Genomic DNA, 22,841 nt, shown 5'->3' on the forward strand with positions numbered 1-22,841 from the left:
GTTTTGCTGAAGAGATATGTTCTTTTTAAGGGATGTTAAGCGCGGCTCTAACTGCATTGTTCTGAACTGTTTGTAGCTTGTTGATGTTTCTGGCATTGGAGCCTGCAAAGAGGGAGTTGCAGTAGTCAATCCTTTACAAAATGAGTGATCTGGCGAGGGTTATCGAATTGTTGGTAGTTAAGAAAGGTCTACTGGCAGTAATCAATTTAGCGGTGTAAGCCGCTGCCGTGGCAATGGAATTGACTTGCCTTGTTAGGGAGAGTGAGGAGTCCAGGTAAACTCCTAGTGTTTTTACCTCTTTTGCTACCATGATCAAGTTGCCGTCAATAGTGAATAGTTTGTAGGATTGAGCTAAGTTGTTTAACCTGTGTTGATTGCCAATAATGAGTAGTTTGATTTTTTCATCATTAAGACATGATTCATGTTGCGCCATTGAAGCTTGAATGGTGAAGTAAATTGTATTCAGTGATTTGGAGTCGGAGTTGTAGTTTCCAGTGATCGGTAGAAGTATTTGGGTGTCGTCCGCGTAATTAGTATACATGACTCCCAATTTGTCTAGGAGGTCGAATAGTGGTTTAGTAAACACATTTTACAGTGTTGGGGAGACACAGGAGCCTTGGGGAACTCTGCAGGAGACTGGGGCAGGGTGGGCTGTCGCCGATGTGGAGAAGACTCTCATGGTATGGTTGGAAAGGGAGGATTCAATCCATTTTATGGCGTTGGTTGAGAAGTGGGTAGCCAAGGCAAGGTGTTGGCAAAGTATGTTATGGTTCACTAAGTCGAAAGCTGCAGAGAGGTCAAGTAGGAGAAGAATGGCCAAGTCCCCCTTGTCTTTGATTTGGTCCATTTGAATTTTGAGGCCCAGGAGGGCAGTTTCGGGCAGAAGCCAGATTGGCGTAGGCCTAGAAGGTTCTGGGTTTTTATTTTTGAATTTGCACGTATGCTACCCTGTCAAGAATTTTCAGGAGGAAGGGTACCGTAGTGATAGGTCTATAATTAGTGGGGACATTTGGGTCCATTGTAGATTTTTTTGAGCAGTGGGAGCACCCATGCTTCTTATAAATGTTCAGGGATGTTACTGGTAGAGAAGGAGTTGTTGATCAAGGTTGTAATGAAGGGAGCAAACTTGTTAGCGCATTCTTTGATCAGAGAGGCTGGGCATCTAGATGGCTTCAGTCCCTTGGTGATTTTTGTAGTTTTGGCAGAGGCACTAGAGGTGAATTTGAATCTGGGAATGGAGGTTGGCGGCGTGAGGGGTGGGTCTGAGGGCTGTGCGACAGAGGCGAGTTTTACTTTTTTGGCTTGGATTTTGTGACTAGTGCAATTTTGTCATTAAGGGCATTTTGGATGTTAGTACACCAAGGTAGATCCTTGATGCAGTCGTCTAGAGATGGGGCTGGTGATTTAACCTCTCGTAGTATGGTGAAGTGCTCTCTTGTGCTTGTGTTAGCGTTTTCGATTCTCGTGTTGTATGAATTGCCGTTTGCTTGGATGGTGGCTTTCTTGTATTCAGTGGCAAGAGTATTGAAGTGCAGTTTGTTTTCGGGGTAGGTGTTTTTTCCAAGCACAGAATAAAGTCTTTAATCTTGCCCCTGAAAGAAAAATAGCCTTTTCATTCCGTTGCAGGTATATTATTCATTTTAATACCTTGCATCTTGCCAACATACACCAAGTCTTTTCCCTGATATATTTATTTTAGCAAGAAACATTTGTCTTTATGTCAAGTTTTAGAACTGCAAAACGCATATGCAAGGCCGTTTTAGTTTCACTATTTGAAAACCCTGCTTTTCATGTAGAAGGGGTCTTTAATTTGTTCTTACAAATCTGACTTAAAGGCTGTGTTTTCCATTTGACCTTGCACTTTGTAATGAAAGGTAGACCTTTTGATTTCCAGTTCTTGGCCATTCACGTGGCATTTGCTTTTTTCCACAACTCTTCCTTGTGTTTCTTGCAGAAATACACAGTCTGCATTACTAGGCCCATTTGTACTGTGGAAGTTTTTGAAGGCAGGATTTCATTGACCAGTGGGCCTTTCAGTTATATTTGTTAGGGCTGTGATTAAACCCCACGGTAGGGAGAAAGGGTTTAGTTGTGGGTTAATGGGGTGAGGTCAGGAGGCGGAAGGAGGATGACCAAAAGACCAGAGAAGGACAGCGAGGAGGAGTGATGAGGTGGTTGGAGAGGCAGGTTCTGTGGAGTGAGTGTGCATGAGAGAGTGAGGAGAGAGTGGAGTAGCAGGGGACAGTAGTGAGTGGTATTGTCAGTGAGTGGTAGTGGAAGTAGTATAAGGGGTTGGTAGTGGTGGGAGAGTAGGTAAAATCTAAGGGTGGGGACAAGAAGTCAGAGTGAAACAAAGGAGGGACAGTAGCAAGGAGGGGAGGAGAACAGCGTTGGATACCAACATTGAAGGGCAAAGTGAGGCTGTGCGTGCTTGCTGAGAGATTCCAACCGAATGGGTGAAGGCACCACCCCAACAACTCCTAGAACACTAAGCAGGGTTAGGTAAAGGAAAATTGGAAGACCCCCAGGGAGTCAGCTAGCCATTGCATCAGGGAAATCACTGCAGCTTGAGACAAAGCTTAAGACAGGAGTGGACAATGAGCGGTAGAACTAATCAAAGTTACGGACACCTGGGCTAGAGTGGGGGCAGAGGCATTATTAGAGGGGTACTGCGGCGGCTATAGCCCCAGGTCTTTCAATGGTAGCTCCGGATAGAAGCTCTGGGGCTACAACCAAAAGGCTATCTAGCCCAGAGTCCAGACAGTCCCGACATTAGCGTGGCCCTGGATCTTTTCCAGACCTAACAACATCTCTGGGTGGGGATAACCCAAGGGAGACGAGAGAGTGAGGGATGGCCCTAGTGCCAAAATCCCCACTAACCCCTTTTCTTTATCTTTGACTTTCAGCAAATTCACCTAAGTAGCGAGTAGTGGTTGGCAGTGGAGGTGGGAATAGCAGCGATAACAACGGAGGGGTACTGGTAGTAAGGGGAGGCGGTAGTGGAGCAGAGGTATCAGTGGTAGTGGAGAAGTAGTAGTGGCAGAGAAGTAGAGGGCCGCAAAGAAGTGGTTGTAGATGGAGTAGTAGGACGGTAGTGAGAGGTAGGGGTAATAGTGGATGAATGAATGCTCTGGAAAATCTCATAGGTAGGTACTCGGACGAGGAAGAGGGACGTAGAGGTAATGGCGGAAACAGGTGCCATCCCGTCACGAGGGGCCCCTTTATTTCCATCATCCTCGTTTGTTTCTCCTATTCTCTTTCATCCGGCATTCATTTTTGACACACGCCACCATTTTATTTAATCCCCTCTGACCACTTTTTATTCTGTGACATGAATTAGAAGGGCTCCAACCTGAAGGAAAGGTGGGATGTTTCCCGGCAACAAAATACTGAAGACAACTGGAATTTTCATTTGCACCTCTCAAGCTTTCATCATTCTGAATCCCGCCCAAACCACGCGTAAAAATGCAACTACCCATTTTGCCTTTTTCAGAAGACAAATATATCACACCGCATCACGTCGACAGGTCCCGACTTTAAACCTGCCCCCCTCGCTCCCTGCGCACTCATCATGAAATGAACAGCAAGGCAATTCAGCAAAAGGCCCATCAGAATTAAAACGGGGTTAACAGTGTTAGCGTGAAAACAGCTGCTGTGTCTGGCGCATGACCTGAAGCAGGCTGCTCTGCTTCGCCTCCAACTGATTTCTTCAGGTTTTTCTTAATCGTTTCTAACGTATTTTTTTTTCAAATCAAGCCTTGGATCAAATGCAGCTCTTCGCCAGTTTTCACATTCTGGACACAAAACAGTACCTTATGGGAGGCCCAGACTGCGGTGGTGTAACAAGCAGGGGGCTGTAGATAGCAGAGCCCAAGAATAGGCTCGCAGTTCACAATATTCTTTTCTTATCGACTCTTCTGGGTCAGGTTGCCCTTCTCTCAAGTTATGGCGCAGTTGAAGAGTTCACAGAGGAAAATATTGCATTGATCTCTGACAGCTCTGCACGGGTCAGAGGCTGCAGTCGTGCCTTTCCAGCGATGAGAACTTGACAGGTGATTGTGAGTGGAATGCAGAGAGAAACTGGCCCCCTTCTATCCGGGCCTATCTAAGAGTAATGATGACAAAAAGACAAAGGCCCCTGTCTGGCAGAGACACGCTACGAAATGTGATTAGACTAGAAGGGCTAGCATGCTTAAGTATTAATGTCGCAGCCTTGCAACTGTTTTCCATCGTGCATTGTTAGGCAAAAGGGAACCAGTGCCCCCTGTCCAGTGTCACAGAATACAGATCGCTCTTTCCTGTTCTCTTATAAACAGGCGCTGGCCCAAGCTGTGAAACCAGAAGCGGTCGCATCAGCACATCAGTGGTTGAAAAAGGCCGGCGCAGAAGGTATGTGCCAGCAAATCTGCTCTTAATGACTGTGGTGACCTGCATGCTGTCCTTCCTCAGCATCCGTTGAACTTGTTTAGAACCATTCTGATACCTGTTTAGATGTTGCTCCAGGAGTGTTTCCCTCTAGGTGCCCCATTCAAGCTTCTGATCCCACCACACTCAAGCTACCCCTTTCTTTGATCTACTGGGGCGCACCAGCGGACCTCACCTAGCATGCCACATCACCCCACTTCCTCTGTCATAGGAAACCCTAGCATGAGACCCAGGTTCATGGACCGATCGGAGCAAAAAAAAGCCCCCCTGAAAAGTTATCTTCTATAGAAGATCACCACCACGCAACAAAACAGTCTCATTCCCTCTAGCATCAACCACAGCCCACAAAACACCATGCAGGTGCCTGTCATCCATCCAAATTAGGATCTTGACTCCAATAGCTGACATCCACCCTGGGATATTCACAATTTCACCTCTAAGATGCAATTGGGAGATTACCAAGGGAAAGCATCAGTGGTCCAGGTAGGCAATACTAGGGCATTGCAGCCTTGTCTGCAACACCCTCTGCCGACTGGTGAACTTTTAAAATGGTGGGGCATAAATACCTGCCCCAGAGAGGGACGAGCAAATGAAGAGTGCCAACACAAACACACCAGCAAGGGTGATTTGGCGTGAGACACCCCCAAGTAACATTTTGAAATCAAGGATGAAAATGATGCAATTTACAGCACAATTTTCAGATGATATTGGATTCAAAGTCAGTATTTATAGGCATGTTTGACAGTAACACATAATATATTCCAATACTTTACATGACAGGTTTGCCACATTGCACAGCTGTGTTTCTTCACATCAATTCATTTATGTGCCCATCAGAAAATGGTGCACTTGATAGAAACAAGTAGGACCCTATTTGTGCCATATCACTGAAGCAGTGCCAGAAACATAGGACACTGGGATACATGTGCCCGTAGCAATGGCACCAGTTTTAATTCTGTATCAGAACATAAACTTCACATTATTGTTGTTCCATTAATTAATGAAACACCTAAATAATTTCCAGAAAGTGAAATTTAATCAGAATTGCCGCCACTAGAGGCTGGCTACTTCCATATTATATGTTATTTTTAAAGGCAGGATTTTGTCTTGGCTGACAGAAGCAGACCGACAGAGCACACAATACTCCCCATCAGGGACATGGAGGGCAATTGACGCAGTCGGGACTCAGAGATGTCCAATACCTTTGTCCATCTACATTCTGATATGTATTCTACTACACTTGTCAAAGCTGCTCATCAAATTGAGGTTTTTTTTTCTGCACCACACGTCAACACTTAATCCTCTTGTCACCCTTGCTGAGGTCTCCCAGGCTATTCATAGTTTTGCACGGGGTGGGGAAGTCACCGGGAACGGATGGATTGTTGACAGAATTTTACAAGGCATTCATTCATGTTCTGGCTACACACCTGTATACAGTGAAGCCATTGACAATGGGATATTATTAAAGACTACCAGAGAGGCTGTGCTTATTCTATTATTAAAACCTAATACAGATCCCCTAGATTGCTTAGCACATCTATCTGCCCATTTCCCTTATAAATTAGGACAATCCGATATTGCAAGGATACTGGTCATCGGTTTCTGTCTCTCATGCCAATGTGTGTTAGATCAGATCAGTCAGGATGTACCCCTGGCAGGTCCACCCCAAATGGCTTGCAACAGCTGTTTGGTTTATTGCACCTACTTGAATGTGAGCTCCCGTTGGTTCCTGTAATGTTGAAAATCATTCAATGCCATAGGTTGGCCCGTACTATTTGTGGTATTTAAAAGACTGAGTCTAGGGTCTTATTTTCTCTCCATGGTGACAGAATTTCATAACCAGCCGAGTGCCAGAATATGTGTTAATGGTCGACTGTCGGGTGCGATTTTGCAGGGTCAGGGCACTAAACACAGTTGCCCCCTTTCTTATTATTAATTGCTCTTGATGTAGCGTCGCCGCTGATCGTGCTCTTCGGAGAAAAACATGTGCATGGGGTCCTACAATCACACTTGCATAACCTAATTATCTCATTATAATCAGATTATGTGCTGCGGTATGCAAGCACCGCCATTACAATTTGGAACATATTATGCAGTATATTTATAAGCGTGGGGAATGCTAAGGTCTTTGGGTGAACGCTACTTAATCCATACCTGTTCCTGTTTCTATGCAGTGGTTTGGTGATGGGTTTAGGCTTGTGTGGCAGATGGAGACAACTTGGTGTCTTGGGGTTGAAAGACCCAGAGGTTGTGTTTAGTGGGAACTTTAGAGTAGTAGTTAAGACATTGCGGACATTGGTCTCTCAATGAGAGCTCTTACCTTATCCTTGATATGCAGGGTTTTCATTAATAAAGTAAAAATGCTTCTAACGTTTCCTTATCCCTTTGTTAATGTGCCACCGATTCTACCAAAGATTTTTTTTGAAGAGTCTGAGAAGTATACTATTAGAGTTTATTTTGGCTGGACACAGGCCGGGATTGGGTGGCCAAAACTGATAGTGCTGCCGGGGCTCGGTGGGCTGGCACTAATTAAGCAGTATAACCTGAGGAGGGGGGGCATTACCGGTGAAGTAATGCCCCAAGCCAGCAGTTAGAAGCCTGACCAAAGTGAGGGCTTTAACGTGAGCCCTGGTGCATTGCTATTAGTACCCCGTCATGTTGTACTGGGGTACTAATAGTGTATTATTCTTGAGTTGAGAAACAGCGTGTTAACTGTTTCTCAACTCGAGAACAAAACACTACAAAAAAGATGGCCACCATAGATCAGGGCACTACATGTAGTCCCTTCTCCCTTTCCATGGCGGCCATTCGGGAGTCAGAGATACGTGGGGAACACTACTGTTCCCGGTGCCAGCGACGCAGAAGGAAAAACAAGGTGTGTGGGGGGAGCTAAATATGTGGAAAAGGGCAGTAGGGGTGGGGTGTGGGGGACATGTGGGCGCAGGGAGCGCACTTAACTGATTCCGGATGAGGGAAGATGGCGGCCTCCTGCTTTGAGGCGACTCAGCATGGGGTCTATCCTGTGTTGTAAAGACCCCGTTGTGAGCCTGCTCATTGGCTGGGAGGCCGCTACATGCCCCTCGCCGGGCTGTAATAGGCTTTAAAAGCTGTTATCTAGTTGCCCAAGTGCACTTCTTATCATATCAGTTTCCTCAAACCCAGACCTTCACCATGTACAAGTTGAGCGTGTCTTTTGCAGTAACCTCATTGCTCTAGTCCGTCACTCTCCGGGGAGTGAAATGAGGGAGTGGGGAGATTAATTTGCTTGCCCTCACATGCCTGGAGTAGACTAATGTTTAAACCTCTGCTGGTACTTCCTATCACTAACATGAAATGATTGATATATTTCCCCAAAAAAAAGTGTCTGTCTCCACACCTAGCACGACCGACTCTGTGCTGGTCTCATGTGACCTTGGTGCCTCCCTACTGCTCTGTCATGATTCCTGGTGGGGGGGGGCAGACAAGTCTCTCCATTGTGGCCGTCCTGTTAACACCACTAGGGCATTTGGTTTAATTCACAACACCCATAGCATTGGCAGGGTTTGGGTGTGTAGAGTGGCTGGCAGGCGTAGGCAGCAGTGCAGTAAACAAGAGAGCCTGTGCCAAGATGGCCGCCGCCAATTCGGGCCAGTCGATGATATCCAAGATGGGCCCCAAGTCACCAGTACTGAAATCATCCTGGTGGTCTAGTGTTCAAGGGTGCAGCCCAGGGCTATACAACCACGCCCCGGGCCGCACCCCGTGCTTAGTGTTTTTCCTGCTTTAATGCGAGCAGTGCAGCGCTTATCCTCTGCATCCCGTATGAACACCCACCGAAACTCCATACTTACCAGTGTACGATTCCATCTGCTATCCGCTTCTGCCGGATGCTCCGCTCTGCATACTCACCAGCATGAGATTCCATCTGCTCTCTGCTTCTGCCGGGTGCTCTGCTCTGCAATAGCTACCTGTTGGAACCCGATCCGCTCTCTCCGCCGCCGCCACTTGAACCTGTAAAAGAGGAAACCACTCAGGTTAGAACCCAGACCTGCATCGCGGCCCGCCCGCTTCAAAGACTATTTACCTTCGGAACCTCGAACGCAGTTCCCATCTCATCAAGTCGGCAGCATTCCGGGCGTATTCCAGCCTGCAGGAGGGGGAGAAGAAGGCAAGATATTAATACCATAATCATGCAGCGTGTACATTTCGCAACGCTGCACAGCTATTACTAACATTGACAAGCAGCTAGCGCTTCATGCTAATCATTCAACACTGCTAATTGCATTGGAAGGCTTGCGCATAACAGCTACCTTGAGACATATTTACCTGGAGCATCGCTACCCACCGGAACCGTGAGTCACAGCCGGCCTGGACCACAGCAACACAGTGAAGTAACTGGACCCAGTGTTGGAGCTTGCAAGCAGGGATTTCTGCCACAGTTCAAGGTGAGCCTGTGCCATTGCCAGCCAGTAGCCTTCGGGGGGAAAGGTAGAGGAGGTTGGAAGAGAGGGACAAGCACCACGCTCATACTAAGGTGTGTCCACTTATTGCCACTAGGTCACGCAGCAACCCAGTTGTCAGTCCAGTCCACGACCAACCTTCATTACATCAGCCAGGGTGAACATCAATCCCAAAACTCTCCTGCCCACACCGTGTGCTGGGCCAAGGTGCCAATCTGCAAACTCGGTGGGTACGGAGTGTGCTGGGCCTTTCATCACGCCAGTTCTCGAGGGGGGAGCAGCACATACTCAACCAATCACCAACAACGGGCGTCCCTGCAAGACATCTGAAGGTAAGCATTCCAGAACACTAAGCCCATGTTGTAAAGTCTTGCCTGGGTGTCATGTCAGAGGTGGACAAGTTAGCCGCCAAGTTATGGGCAATTGAGGGCACAGGTGCATGCTGCTTACTCCGAAACGAATGCAATGAGGAAAGCGCTGGTAGTGAACCGAGAAAGAACGGAGGAACTTGCAAAGCGTTTAACTCGAACCCAAGCTGGTCAAGTACTATTACCAGGCCCGCAAGAAAGCACGGCAGCCGCACCAGCCGCAATACAAGTCACTACTCCTGCGTCTGTCCTGCTTGCTCCACCGGAACGTTTCATGGGAGGCACACAAAAATATGCAGTATTCACGAACCAATGTCGGCTCCACTTTGTGTCGGCCCGGGGCGTTTCCTACAGATCAAACTAAGGTTGCTTTCATCTTGTACTTGCGGGGACATGCAGCCAGCTGGTCGTGCTGTTAGTTAACAGAGACAATCCCATCCTGCACAACTTCCAGGGCTTTCAGCCGGAATTGTACAAGCTCTTCGCCCAGAGGACACAGGAGCCTACCCTGGATGGGGAACTGCTATCCTTAAGGCAAAGTGCACAAGATCTCCTAATGTATATCACCACCTTTTAACAAGTTTGTAGCTGAAACCAACTGGACAGAAGGCAAAAGAACTACCTTCTTTTATTGGGGCCTCCGTAGTGAACTTAAGGATGTTTGGCTCAGGTGGTCAATCCCCCGGAACGGTGCTCTGAATACATTGATCTTGTTGTGCAGCATCATCATCGGTTGCAGGAGAGAAGAACGGACTAGTCACATTCCACGGGATGTCCATTGTGCGTATGCCCAAGACACACCCCATCACGCCCAACTGAGAATCCACCAGAATCAATGCAGATAGCCAGTTCAGGGGCCCTCTGACCAAAGAAGAAAGGAAGAAACAGAGGTGAAAGCAACTTTGCCTATATTGTGGAAAAGCCAGACATTTCCTAAGAGACTGCCCAAGTAAGCTACCCCGAAAACCATTGGGGGTAACGTCCGGTATAGGAATTGAAAATTTGCTAAAGCCTTTGGAAAACTCCACGAATCGACAAGAGTAGAGACCGGCTTGTCGATGAAGGAGAAGACGTCAACGGTCTTGCACGTCACAACACCAGTAATACTTCTCTGCCCATAACAGCCACAGAGGATGCACGCTCTTGAGGTGTTCGTGGACTGTGGAGCATTTGGAAACTATATGGATTTCACTCTGACCCAACGAATAGGAGATCCAATGCAGCAAAGAGAGAAGGTTGAGAACATAGTCTCTGTAGATGGAACGCAGTTATCATCGAGTCCTGTGAATCAATGTACCAGGGAAGTCGAGTTGTTGTGTAATGATTGTCACAGAGAACGGATAGTCTTTGACCTGATCAATGCTCCCCACTTCCAACTCATTCTAGGAATGCCTTGGTTGGAATGTCACAATCCAAACATAGACTGGATGAAGCATCCAATGACCTTCCCATCTGAGTGTCTCCGAACCTGTTACGCTTCTTTGCCCAAGCCCGAACAGAGAACTTCTGCAATGCTAGAAAAAAGTCAACCAGTAGTACTTGGACTTATTGGTCAATTACCCCCCGAATATGAGACATGCCAGGATGTGTTCCAGAAAGAGCAGGTCAACACCTTGCTTCTGTATAGGTCCTACGATTGCCAGATCGATCTAGTTCCTGGGTCTGCGGCTCCATGCAGTCGCATCTACGCCCTCACGGAAAAGGAGAACCAGCACCTCCGTGAGTACCTGGATCAGTACCTGGCAAACAGGTTCATAAAACGTCAAAATCACATGCTTCCTCAGTGCTCTTTTTCGTACCAAAGAAGGAGGGGAATCGTAGGACATGTATAGATCATAGAAGCCTCAACAAGATTACCATCAAGAACAGGTATTCGCTGCCATTGATCCCAGTGCTTCTAGATGAGGTAAAGAAAGCCAACATCTACATGAAACTTGACCTGTGAGGAGCATATCATCTGGTGCGTGTGAAAGCCGGCAGTGAGTGGAAGACAGCTTTTCGCATCAAATTTGGCTTGTTCGAGTACACAGTCATGCCCTTTGGTCTTTGTAACGCGCCGGCAGCGTTCCAATTTTTTATGAACAATGTGTTTGAGGGAACTGCTAGATGTGTGCACCATGGTGTACATAGACAACTTCTTAATCTACTCCACAGCCTTGGAAGAACACATACAGCACATGAAGCCAGTCTTGAAAAAGTTACGGCAGTACCAACAATATGCCAAGTTGTAGAAATGTGCCTTCCACATAAAAGAGGTGGAGTTTCTAGGCTTTATCCTAACCCCTCAAGGAGTCACGATGGACAACCACAGGTGGAAACAATCCTCCAATGGCCTTCTCCCAAGTCAATCAAGGCAGTCCAGAGCTTCCTGGGGTTCGCCAATTTCTATCGGCGCTTTATTACGGACTTCTCAGACATAGCCCATCCAATCACCTCTTTGTTACGCAAGAATGAACCCATTTCATGGACCATGGAAGCCGAGCAAGCATTGAACCAGTTAAAGAAGCAATTCACCTCTGCACCTGTGCTTTGACATCCTGACCCAGAATTTCCTTTCCTGGTAGAGACTGATGCCTCCAGCGTAGCAATGGGAGCCGTGTTGTCCCAACGTGATCCAATGACCAATCAACTGCATCCAGTGGCGTTCTGGTCCAAGAAATTCTCCCCTGCTGAACTAAATTATGCTGTAACAGATAAAGAACTCATCGCTATTAAAGCAGCATTTATAAAAGGGCATCACCATCTCCCCGGAGGACGTCATACCATCACGGTACTTACTGACCACCGCAACCTCCAATATTTATGGACAGCCAATTACGATGGGCACAATTCTTTCCGGAATTTGATTTCACAATGACATGCCACCCTGGAGTACGGAATGGGAAGGCTGACACCCCTCTCTCGTATTAGCTGGGACTCAGAGGGTGAAGATGTCTATGCTCCGCCAACCCCGGTAGCAATCATTCCGGAAGAGAAACTGCTTGGACTCACTAGCTCAAAAGGTCTCGCCCTCCATGCACTCAAGGTATGATGAGATCAAACAAATCATGAACCCAGGCCAGTTGCAATATTGGGTTTCTCAGGATCCACAATGGACAGAAAACAATGGACTACCCTACTTTCAGCAGCGCTTGTATCTTCCGAGCACCGCCATACAACTAAAGGTTCTTCAGGCTTACCATGACACGCTCACAGCAGAACATCCATGCATCACGAAAACTATGGATAAAATCTGACCACATTTCTGGTGGCCAACATGGTAGAGGGATATTATTCAATATGTCAGATTCTGTGACGTCTGCGTGCTGAATAAGACCCCGAAAACTAAACCACAAGGCCTACTTCGACCAATACGCATACCACCTGCGCCGTGGCATACAATATCATTGGTTTTCATTACCGACTTTCCACCTTGTAATGGTTATACTACTATCCTGGTAGTTGTTGACCTTATGACCAAAATGGGCATTTCATTGCACAGAAAGGACTACCGAATGCCAGAACTCTGGCACAAGTTTTCCTTACAAATATAGTCAAACTGCATGATTTCCCGTCTGTAATGATTTCTGATCGGGGAAGTCAATTTATTTCCAACTTCTGGAGAAGTTGTTGTGCCAAAGCCTAGATCGAAGTGCGCCTGTCAACTAGTCACACACACAGACTGACGGCCAAACCGAAAGGACAAACCAGACTCTGGAACAAAACCTACGCTGCATGATCTCTCAAACGGAAGAAGGCTGAGTTGATCGACTCTGGGCCACCGAATATGCCTACAACAATACCATGCACAGCTCAACCAGTGTCACGCCATTCTTCTTCATGCACAGAAGGGATCTGCGCACTAACACCTCTGACCCACCTACCGTGTTGGACATGCCAGCAATTACCTCTCTGCATACAAGCATTAAAGAAACTATACAGAAAGCCAACAGTATACTGCGTGACACTAAAGCATCCCACAAGCGGTTTGCACAGCAGCATAGGTCAAAGGCACCCGAGTATCACATTAGGGACAGGGTATGGTTGGCAACCAAGTACCTTCAGCTGAAGGGTCCCAAGAGGTTCCACCCCAAATACATCTGCCCATATCATATCATCTAACTCATAAATCCAGTTGCAGTAAAGTTAGATTTACCCACTTCATTACGGATACATTCAGTTTTCCATGTTTCAAGTGCCTGTCCACCCAGGCACTTCAGATTCCACCACAAAGCCTTCCCCGGTAGAGACGCAAGGAAATGAAAAGGAATACGAGGTAAAGGAAATACTGGACTCTAAAATCACAAGGAAAACCCTTCATTAACTTGTTGATTAGAAGGTGTATAGTGTGCTGGATAGGACATGGGAACCAGTGGCAAACATTCTTGTACCACGATTACTGGCCCGTTATCACCGGAATAATCCAGACAAACAGGGCCAGGATTAGCTCTCCTTGGGGGGTCTTTGGAGGGGAGTGCTGTCATGATTCCCAGGGGAGGGCCAGGCAAGTCTTTTCATTGTGACCGTCCTGTTAACACCACTAGGACATTTGGTCTAATTCCCAACACCAATAGTATTGGCAAGGTTTGGGTGCGTAGAGTGGCTGGCTGGCGAAGGCAGCAGTACAGTAAACCATAGAGTCCGTTCCAAGATGCCACCGCCAAATCGGGCCAGTCGATAATATCCAGGATGGCCCCCAAGTAACCAGTACTGAAATCATCCCTGGTGGTCTAGTGTTCAAGGGTGCAGCCCAGGGCTATATAACCACGCCCTGGGCCACACCACGTGCTTAGCCTTTTTCTTGCTTCAGTGCGAGCAGTGCAATGCTTATCCTCTGTATTCCGTATAAATGCGCATCGGAGCTCCATTCTTACCAGCGTATGATTCCATCTGCTCTCCGCTTCTGCCAGGTGCTCCGCTCTGCAATACCTACCTGTTGGGACCCAATCCGCGCTCTCCGCTGCCGCCATGAACCTGTAAAAGAGGAAACAACTCAGGTTAGAACCTGGACCTGCATCACGCTCCGCCCTGCCCCGCTTCAAAGACGATTTACCTTAGCAACCTCAAACGCAGTTCTGGACACAGCGAATCCATCGGCAGCATTTCGGGCGCATTCCAGCCTTCTGGAGAGGAAGAATAAAGCAAGATATTAATACCATAATCACGCATCGTGTACATTTTGCAATGCTGCACAGTTATTACTAACATTGACAAGCAGCTAGCGCTTCATGCTAATCATTCAACACTGCTGATTGCATTGGAAGTCTCACGCCTAGCAGCTACCCTGAGACTTACTTACCTGGAGCATCGCTACCCACCAGAACTGTGAGTCACAGATGGCCTGGACCACAGCAACCTAGTGAAGTAACTGGGCCAGGTGTCGGTGCTTGCAAGCAGGGATTTCTGACACAATTGAAGGTGAGCCTGCACCATTGCCAGCCAGCAGCTTTAGGGGGGGGTAGAGGAGGTTGGGAGAGAGGGACAAGCACCATGCTCATACTAATGTGTGTCCACTTATTGCCCCTAGGTCACGCAGCGACCCAGTTATCAGTATAGTCCGCGACCAACCTTCATTACATCAGCCAGGGTGAACATCAGTCCCAAAAACCTCCTGCCGACACTGCGTGCCGGGCCAAGGTGCCAATCGGCTAACTCGGTGGGGACGGAGTGTTTTGGGCCTTTCATCACGCCAGTTCTCGAGATGGGAGCAGCACATACTCCACCAACCACCAACAACAGGCATCCCCGCAAGACATTTGAAGGTAAGCGTTACATGCTCTTCCTCCCACTACTCCCATGGCTGGCCTGGGCAGGGGTGGAGGGTGATGCACTGCCAGAGGTGGAGGTCTCCTGGGCAGTGGAGGGCCCTGCCTCTTCAGCCTCAGTTGACTGTGAACCTGTTGGGTGGATAATGACATACAGTCAGTCATCATGCATACTAGTAAGTGGGCTAGCGAGACACTCATTGAACATGAAGTATGAGCTTCATACACACATTATTTATCATGGCAGGGCTGGTTTTAGGCCAATGAGTACAGCTACTGCTGGGTGGGAGTAGTGTCTGCTGAGAGTTGTGGCTTTTCGTGAGGTACTTCTCCCCAAGGGCAGACGCTACCCAGTAGTCTCCTTAGGCGTGATTTGATGGGGGAGGACCTCATGGGGAGGGACTTCCCAATGGGAATAAGGAAGATCACCTAGGGTATAGACAAATGGCCAATGCCACACCCCGACCTTCCCCAACCCCCCTTTTATTTCAAACTACTTTCTTTAGAGTGTACCCATGCATTTCTGTAGTGTAGGAGAAAGGGCTAAAACAAAAAGGATATCCATAGGCTCAAAACCTACCTCTCACTGATCCAGTCCTGGATGTCCAGTACATATTTGAAGCTCAACCCCTCCAAGACCGAATTCCTACTCCTCACCAACAACACGGAACACCCAGACATACAGACCTGGCTATCAACCATGATCTCTGAGGGCTTCACACCTGAGCTCACCTCCTGCACAAAGTCCCTCGGGTTTCACATCGACAACCACCTCTCCTTCAAGCCAAACATAGCTAAGAAAACTCATACAGCTTGGTATCAGTTCTCCTTCCTGCGAAAAGTCAAGCCCTTCCTCCCTCTGGACAGCTTTCGATCCACTGTCCAAGCACTAGTCCTATCTCACCTGGCTGGGGGGTAATGCACTCCTTGAAGGCCTCCCATCGTCCTCCCTTGTGCTCCTGAGAGCCTACATGCCTACATGGCCTACATGCGGCCGCACACCTCATCAAGGTTCTACGCAGATATGACCACATCACCCTGGCCTTCATCGACCTTCACTGGATCCCACTGCATGCACAATTCACCTTCAAGTCTTGCATAATCTATAAGGCAGTCGCCCTCAAGTCACCCAGCTACCTTGCAGAGAAACTCAGCCTCTCCGACGGGCAGCGCACCACCAGAAGCCAGGACATGTGCAGGCCTTCTCTGCCTATGCCCCAAGACTATGGAGACTCCTCCCAGTCAGCATCAGACTCGACCACACGTGCCTACTATTCAGAAAAGAACTCAAGACCCACCTCTTCAAGGAATCTCTACGCCTCAACACCTAGGCCATCACATTGCCCCTCCTGCCACTTGACTCACTAGACGGTGCCTGTCCCTCTCCTCCCTGCCACCCAGAACAGCTGTAACCCTCCTCTGTGCCCACTGTATCTCCCCACTGTATATCTGTTCTATTGTTACCTCTTAAAGCGCTCCGTTATGCATATTTACTGTTGTATACCTCTGTAAAGCGATCTGTTGCTTATTGAAGCTAGATCCATGCTCAATAAATACCATAATAATAGTAATAGTAATAACCAGGACAAAGAAGAGCACAGAAGACATGAAGATTACTGACTGCGATAGTACTGGTACAAGGTGGCCCCAAATATGCATAAGGATCAATCCATAAAGAACAACAAAGGACTTTGACAGTCTGCCAGGACGGGGCTGGCAACAAAGTATAAGACGAAAAGAAGGAATGGAGACTTGGTCAAGCCCAGCCAGGAGAGGCAGCAGGTGTGGGAACAATCCAGAGCAGGAGTTTCGAATCCTATTTGCTGACCGGAGAAACCAAAGAGCAGAGGACGCCGACAACGCGCTGAGAGAGTTCTCTGTGTGTCCAGCTGCAGCAGACCCGAATACGAAGCAGGAAGCCGAGCAGTCCTGCAGAGCACATATCTGCCCTGCTACTGCAGAAGCAGAGGACAGAAGCCCGAAGAGCCGTAGAGATGTACCCAGTCCCAAGGAGCCCCAGTGGCATAACGACATCGCAGAAAAGGTAACGGAAGGTATGAGTGACCCTGAGGGGACACGGGTTGAAGAGGGGCAGGCTTGAGAGTGTCTCTGCATGTCCAGTAGTAGCCATCAAAGTATTGAGATGGGTGGACTGAGCATCCGAGGAGAACTTCCTTGCCACAGTGGCACCAATAAGCCCACTGACTACCAGAGGAGGGTCTGGTGAAACAAGCCTCCAAGGAGAACTTCGTTGGTACAGTGGCGGCAGCAAACCCACTAACCACCAGAGAAGGGTCTCGGACCCTAACCCAAGTAAACTAAGCATCAGAGGAGAACTTCCTTTTTTGTGGTGGCAACAAAAAGCCAGCTGACCACCAGAGAAGGGTCTGGGACCCTGACTTAAGTATACTAAGCATCCAAGGAAAGCATCCTCATTGCAGGGGCATGGAAGATTCCACTGAAGCCCCGAGAAGGATTTGGGACTTTGTTACTTCCATAAGAAGAGGGTGAAAGAAATGTCAAGTTGAGAGACACGCAAAATAACTCTCTTACACTAGGAAAAGGGAGTTATTCCCCTGGTGAAGAGACTGAAAGCCTTTGCGATATACTCATGAGACGCCAGGGGAAGGGAGTCATTCCCCTGGCTTTGTTGTGAACTATATTGGGGTGTGCAGACCAATACCAGGAAATGGGAGTCATTTCCCCTGGCATCCTTTTGCCAAAGAACGTTTCTAGGAAGACCACCCAAATACCAGGATAAGGGAGTCATTCTGCTGGAGAAGGAACTTTCTGTTGACTTATTCTTTAGTTGTAATGTAAAGGATAGAAGTAGGTTGTCACACAGGACGGTGGAGTTTGATTTCTACTGACATTCTGACAGATCCTTTAGTATTCGTTTGAGGCAGGAACACCTATTAGAAGTTGGGGATAGTGAGGGTGTATTCATATAAATTATGGTTTTTACAAACAAAAATGCCACTCTGTCAGCATCCTTCTTTGTCACCCTTACAGGGTGTACCAGGCGCATGCATGTGCATATTGCCTGTTGGCCTGCCAATATTGCTTGTTGTTTTGGTGGCACAGGTAGTTAACTTTGCAACATGGACTGTCACAGCACACAGTTCCATGGCTTCACGCGCACATTTCCCCTACAGTACATGTGGATTACAACATTATCATACCTTCCCTGGCACTTACATGTAGTCACTGTGCCTTTGTACTAATTGACATGTGGTTGCCCATTCCTCTGCCCATTGTGCTCATCTTTGTTGAGGGACGCATGCTTTGGCCTCTACATTCACCTGGGAGCGGGGGACTGAAAGAGTCACAGCCATCTCTTGGTTGCTTGCTCCAACAAATCCGTGCTGCTGAGCCCCTCTATCCCTTCCATGTGGAAGATGGAACTGGCCTTCTCCTCTCATGGAGTCAGGGCAAGGGTTTCCATGGTGCCACCTCCTGTGACTGAGGTCTCTCTCTTGTGCCTGCAACGAGGCTGCAGACCCTGGCTTTGAGGTAATTCCACCTGTTATGGCAGTCTTTACTGTCCTGTGGGACAATGCCCACTGCCACGACCTTGTCCCTGATGGTGGCCCAGATGGCAGCCTTCCTTCGGCCAGAGGTCCTGCGCTGTCAGATCCCATACAGCTCCTTAGCGTGGCAAAAACCCCATCCACCTGCACTTGGAGTTCAGCCTCAGTCAACTCTTGTTTACACAGCCTCCTCTCTGGCACCTTATCTTCCCCTTTTCCTGTGACATGATTGTGGCAAGTCTTGTCTCCGGATTGCAACAGGAAATGGGAGATTCAGAGTGTATATGACTGCACTGCCTGCTTCATGGTCATACAGATGTCTCTCTATGAACCACTGTGCTGGCCCTTGGCCTCTGAAAATCTGTGGCACTGAGCTAGCTGTGGTAGTTCTCAAGCCTGTGCACAGCTGCCATAGTGCCTGCGAGCTCTGGAACGTGTTACAACATAAGGTAATACCTCAGCATCAGATTACTTTGGAGGTGTGTAGAAATGCCTTGCTGTGTGTGTATTTGTGAGACGGGGATATGATGAAGACTCCTGCCTGACTGCAGACATTCAATGGGGTGACCAGGGGGGCTAGTGCCTCCTCAATCCACTTGATTTTGGCCCTGGTGATGGGATTTTGAGGATTCCATGGTCTACCTCACTTAGTCCCCATTGTTTGGCAGGAGAATATCACATGCAGATTTAAGTCTTATTTCCTGGGCTGGGCCTTGATCACACCCACACCTCTCACCCAACAATATCCTTCCCATGACTTACACCAACCAGACATGGCACAACTCTAAGACTCTGTACCTTTGAGTGATCATACAAGCATAAATGCTACAGTCCCTTTAAGTGTTGAGGTCCCTGTGCCTAGAAAGCAAGAATATCAAGGAAGCAATAATACCTTGCCCCCCCCCCGACCCAAAAGGAATAATGTGTGTTGGTCTGAGAAGTAAAGGCTTTTTATATACACAGTCCAGTTAATAAATACCAACCCGGGAATAGGGCAGCTGAAAATGAATGAATATACTACTATAAAGTAGTCCTTGCCCTCTACATAAGTATTCCCACTATTGAGCGTGCTGACAAGTATATTAGCACCTTCCCCTTAAGGAAGCAGTGCTTTGAGAATCAACACAGACATGTAGAGTACAATACAGTTCTCTTCAAGACTGGCACACAATTCCTGCTTAGATAGCAGGGCCCTCTGAAACTATTTTATGCAATACGCTTAGCAAGAAGGAGCAGATTTCTGAGGAGCTCTAACATTTTCTGCATGAAAGCCCCACGCAAGTCAGTGCGGGCACTCAAACCAGTTAACACTTTACCATGGCACTCACTCTGTGAGCGCACATAACACAATGAAGGCAGCAGATTTAAAATTAGTTCTTCTTTGTTCACCCTCACCTATAGGTACTCCATAGGGTGAAAACCTATTGCAAAACACCTTCTCTCTCTCTCTCTCTCTCTCTCTCTCTCTCTCTCTCTCTCTCTCTCTCTCTCTCTCTCTCTCTCTCTCTCTCTCTCTCTCTCTCTGCTCATCCTCACCTATGTGTAGTGCACATGGTGAAAACCTATTTCAAGGCACCCCCACACAAACACACACAATAAATGCGGAAGTAAAATCCCAAATAGCGGACGTGCTTTTTACAGGAATGGTCCATCCTCCTAGAATCTCATCAAGGCCAGTTGAGCCCATTGACATTAGCCAATGAAGGTCAATTTCCATCTATTTTCAAAGGTGGACACATGCAAAGAAATACCAGCTCAAGGGCTGGGCTCACAGGGCTGTATAAACCCAAATGTCCAGTCAGGGGTGGGGGTGTTTAGAGAATGAGTGGTTGACAGGAGTTTGGAAGAGATTGGAAAGTGTGAGAGCAGTTTGGATTAGGTTTCAGAGAAAGGCAGATGTTTGAAGGAGGTTGGAATGCCATGAAGGACATTGGAGGAGCCTGCAGAGTAGAGCATGAAATAAGCCAGCAGGTTATGTAAGGAAGGCATGGTATCCCCAGTAAAACGGACACAAGTGACTACAGTTCAAGGGTGTTTATTGAACTTTTGCAGGGGTGTGATAAACGCCTACATAAACCTACATCTGAAGATGGTAGCAAGCTTCGATCATCAAATAATAATAATGCAGTCCTAGTGGAGTCTTGTCAAAATAAAAGGCCCCATACTAAAAAACCTATTGCCAATCCTTACCACTAAATACAAATAGTGTGGGGTGAAAGTTATGAAAAAGAAAGAAGCGTTCACAAAATGATAAGTCGGGATAATTGGGCCATTGGCCTCCCTTCCCACGTTTTCAGCACGGGGTAAGGCGGTTCACTCGAGCAAACCGCACACTCTGGTTTCTGCGGCACGATGATACAGTTCAATATTCACAGTTCAAGACCTTCTTAGTTGAAGCCTTATACTACTTGTAAGACTTAAAAGGGCCAGCTGTGCAAAAACAATACGTAAACGTTATTTTCCTTTCAAATGTATTCAAAGTTGGGTGTTCACCCTGGATCCCCCTCTTGCGGGCTCAGATCCCTTTTTAAACGAATGTTCAGAGAATTATTTTATCGGGTGACTCACGGTTCACACCAGATCCCCCTCTGCCGGGCTCAGATCCCTTTCTTCCAGTCAATTAGTCTCCCTAAGCCAAGCTCAGACCAATTGTGATTTACCTTAATCTATTAAAGGCTTTTCAAATGTGCACAGGATTTAGTTTGAGCTGTTGCATGACCACTTCGATTTTTGTTATTCCTTTATCTCCCACTCAGCATCAGTTGGATACCTGACAGAGACTTTCAAATGAGCGTCCACGTGGCGCCGGACCACTCTGTGTAAGATATCTTTTGTTGGTCTCCCAAAGTTCAAAATGTAAAGTTCAATTACTCCCTTGGTTTCAATTATATTTGCATTGTCTTTGCAAATGCCTCACACACTGTTCTCTTTGTACAATGTTGCTGCTTGCAAGCTTGGTTCAAAACAAACTGGTTTGACATCAGCCTCTCCCACTCACTGGCTGTGCTGTCTTTTCTGATGCTGCTTTGTTGTAGGAGCCACGGACAGTACCACAGCGGCAATCGCCCCTCCACACCTTGATTATCGATGCAGGAGAGCTGCAGGGACCTCCGACACACTGTGCAGTTTTGATCAGCCTTTGTTCCTGGTCTTCGGTTTCTTACTTTCCAAGGCTTAAAAAAAAATAACAGTCTTTGGAGGTCACGGGTACTTCCCTCTCTCTGGTCTCGCTGTGTTAGGCTTGGTTCAAATTGGATGTCAAGAATCTCGACACAGATCTATCAAGCTGTCGTAATACTGAAAATCACCTACCTGCTTCTGCAGGCCTTCTAGTTGCAATGGGAAATTCACCTGATGACCCCTCTGTGCTCCAGCACAAAGGCTACACCAGAGAAGGGCCTTCAGGGAAACCCTCTTGGGGGAGAAAGCCCTGGGTTGAGCTGCTAGGGTACGTCGCTTCCGGTCTTCACAGGAAAAGGATGTAGTTACATTAAGGGTGCAGCATTTATAGTACGGCACCTGCAGTATCCTAGTAGAAGACAGGTGAGACTTAATATTAGGGTGATAATGCAAGCTCCTCTTACCGTCCGGAGAAGTAGTGAATAAACCCAAAGAGCTTACCCTAGTGCACAAGGTGTGGCGATTCCGCTGTAGAAAGATCAACAAAAGAAAGAGATTGGTCCTTGTTGCAGTACAGAGAACAGGCTCTAGATGGGTTTGTAGGTTTAAAAAGAGAGACAATGATTCAATTGTGAATAGACAGGAGAGACCGATATCAGTTTAGGAGCGAGCCCCTGAATCCCATGGAAAGTACCAAAGTAAATGAGTTCCTGGGCTGAATGATTTCAGCGGACTGGGGGTAGCTGGGAGTTGTGGTCCCGAGTGATCTGGATAGTGTAATTTTCTGCCACCTAGCGAAATAGGCAATTGTAAATACTGCCTGAACAAGACTTTCGGGATGGTGCTCTGGGCTCCCTGTTGACCCATCTACCTAGCAATGTCTGTGGAAGATCTGCTCACAAATGCGGGCCGAGGACAATGCAGACAATGGCGATGAATCGAGCGTACACGGAAGTATACTGATAGGGGAAGAAAAATAACACAGGTAAATAGATAAGGAACACGAAAGGACAGGAAACTAGCAGACAAGAATCCAAAGTCTATATAAAGACAGGAAAGAAGCACAAACTTATGGATCATAATGTTACGCTGAGGAGAGTAGTAACGCAAAGCTGTGCAGCCGAACAGCTTGGATATACTGATTCCTGTGTTGGGGGCGTGGTCTGATCCGGAAGGCTGACGGAGCTATGTAAGACTGAACTGCTACTGCAGGGT

At 47.5% G+C, this 22,841-nt stretch overlaps 1 protein-coding gene across 2 annotated transcripts in view; it reads left to right on the forward strand.

Moving 5' to 3' along the window:
* The window catches only part of LOC138516246 (uncharacterized), a 342,716-nt gene that overhangs the window by 257,159 nt on the left and 62,716 nt on the right, over positions 1-22,841 (forward strand). Inside the window, exon 6 of one of the 2 annotated variants that reach the window (XM_069631229.1) lies at positions 4,317-4,389. The exons of the other annotated variant lie outside the window; for it this stretch is intronic. Coding sequence (XP_069487330.1) covers positions 4,317-4,389 — 73 coding nt within the window. The remainder of the gene's footprint in view (positions 1-4,316; positions 4,390-22,841) is intronic. 2 annotated transcript variants of the gene reach the window in all.

This window comes from Ambystoma mexicanum, chromosome 6q (assembly GCF_040938575.1).
Source record: "Ambystoma mexicanum isolate Mex_15411 chromosome 6q, UKY_AmexF1_1, whole genome shotgun sequence".
NCBI lineage: Eukaryota > Metazoa > Chordata > Amphibia > Caudata > Ambystomatidae > Ambystoma > Ambystoma mexicanum.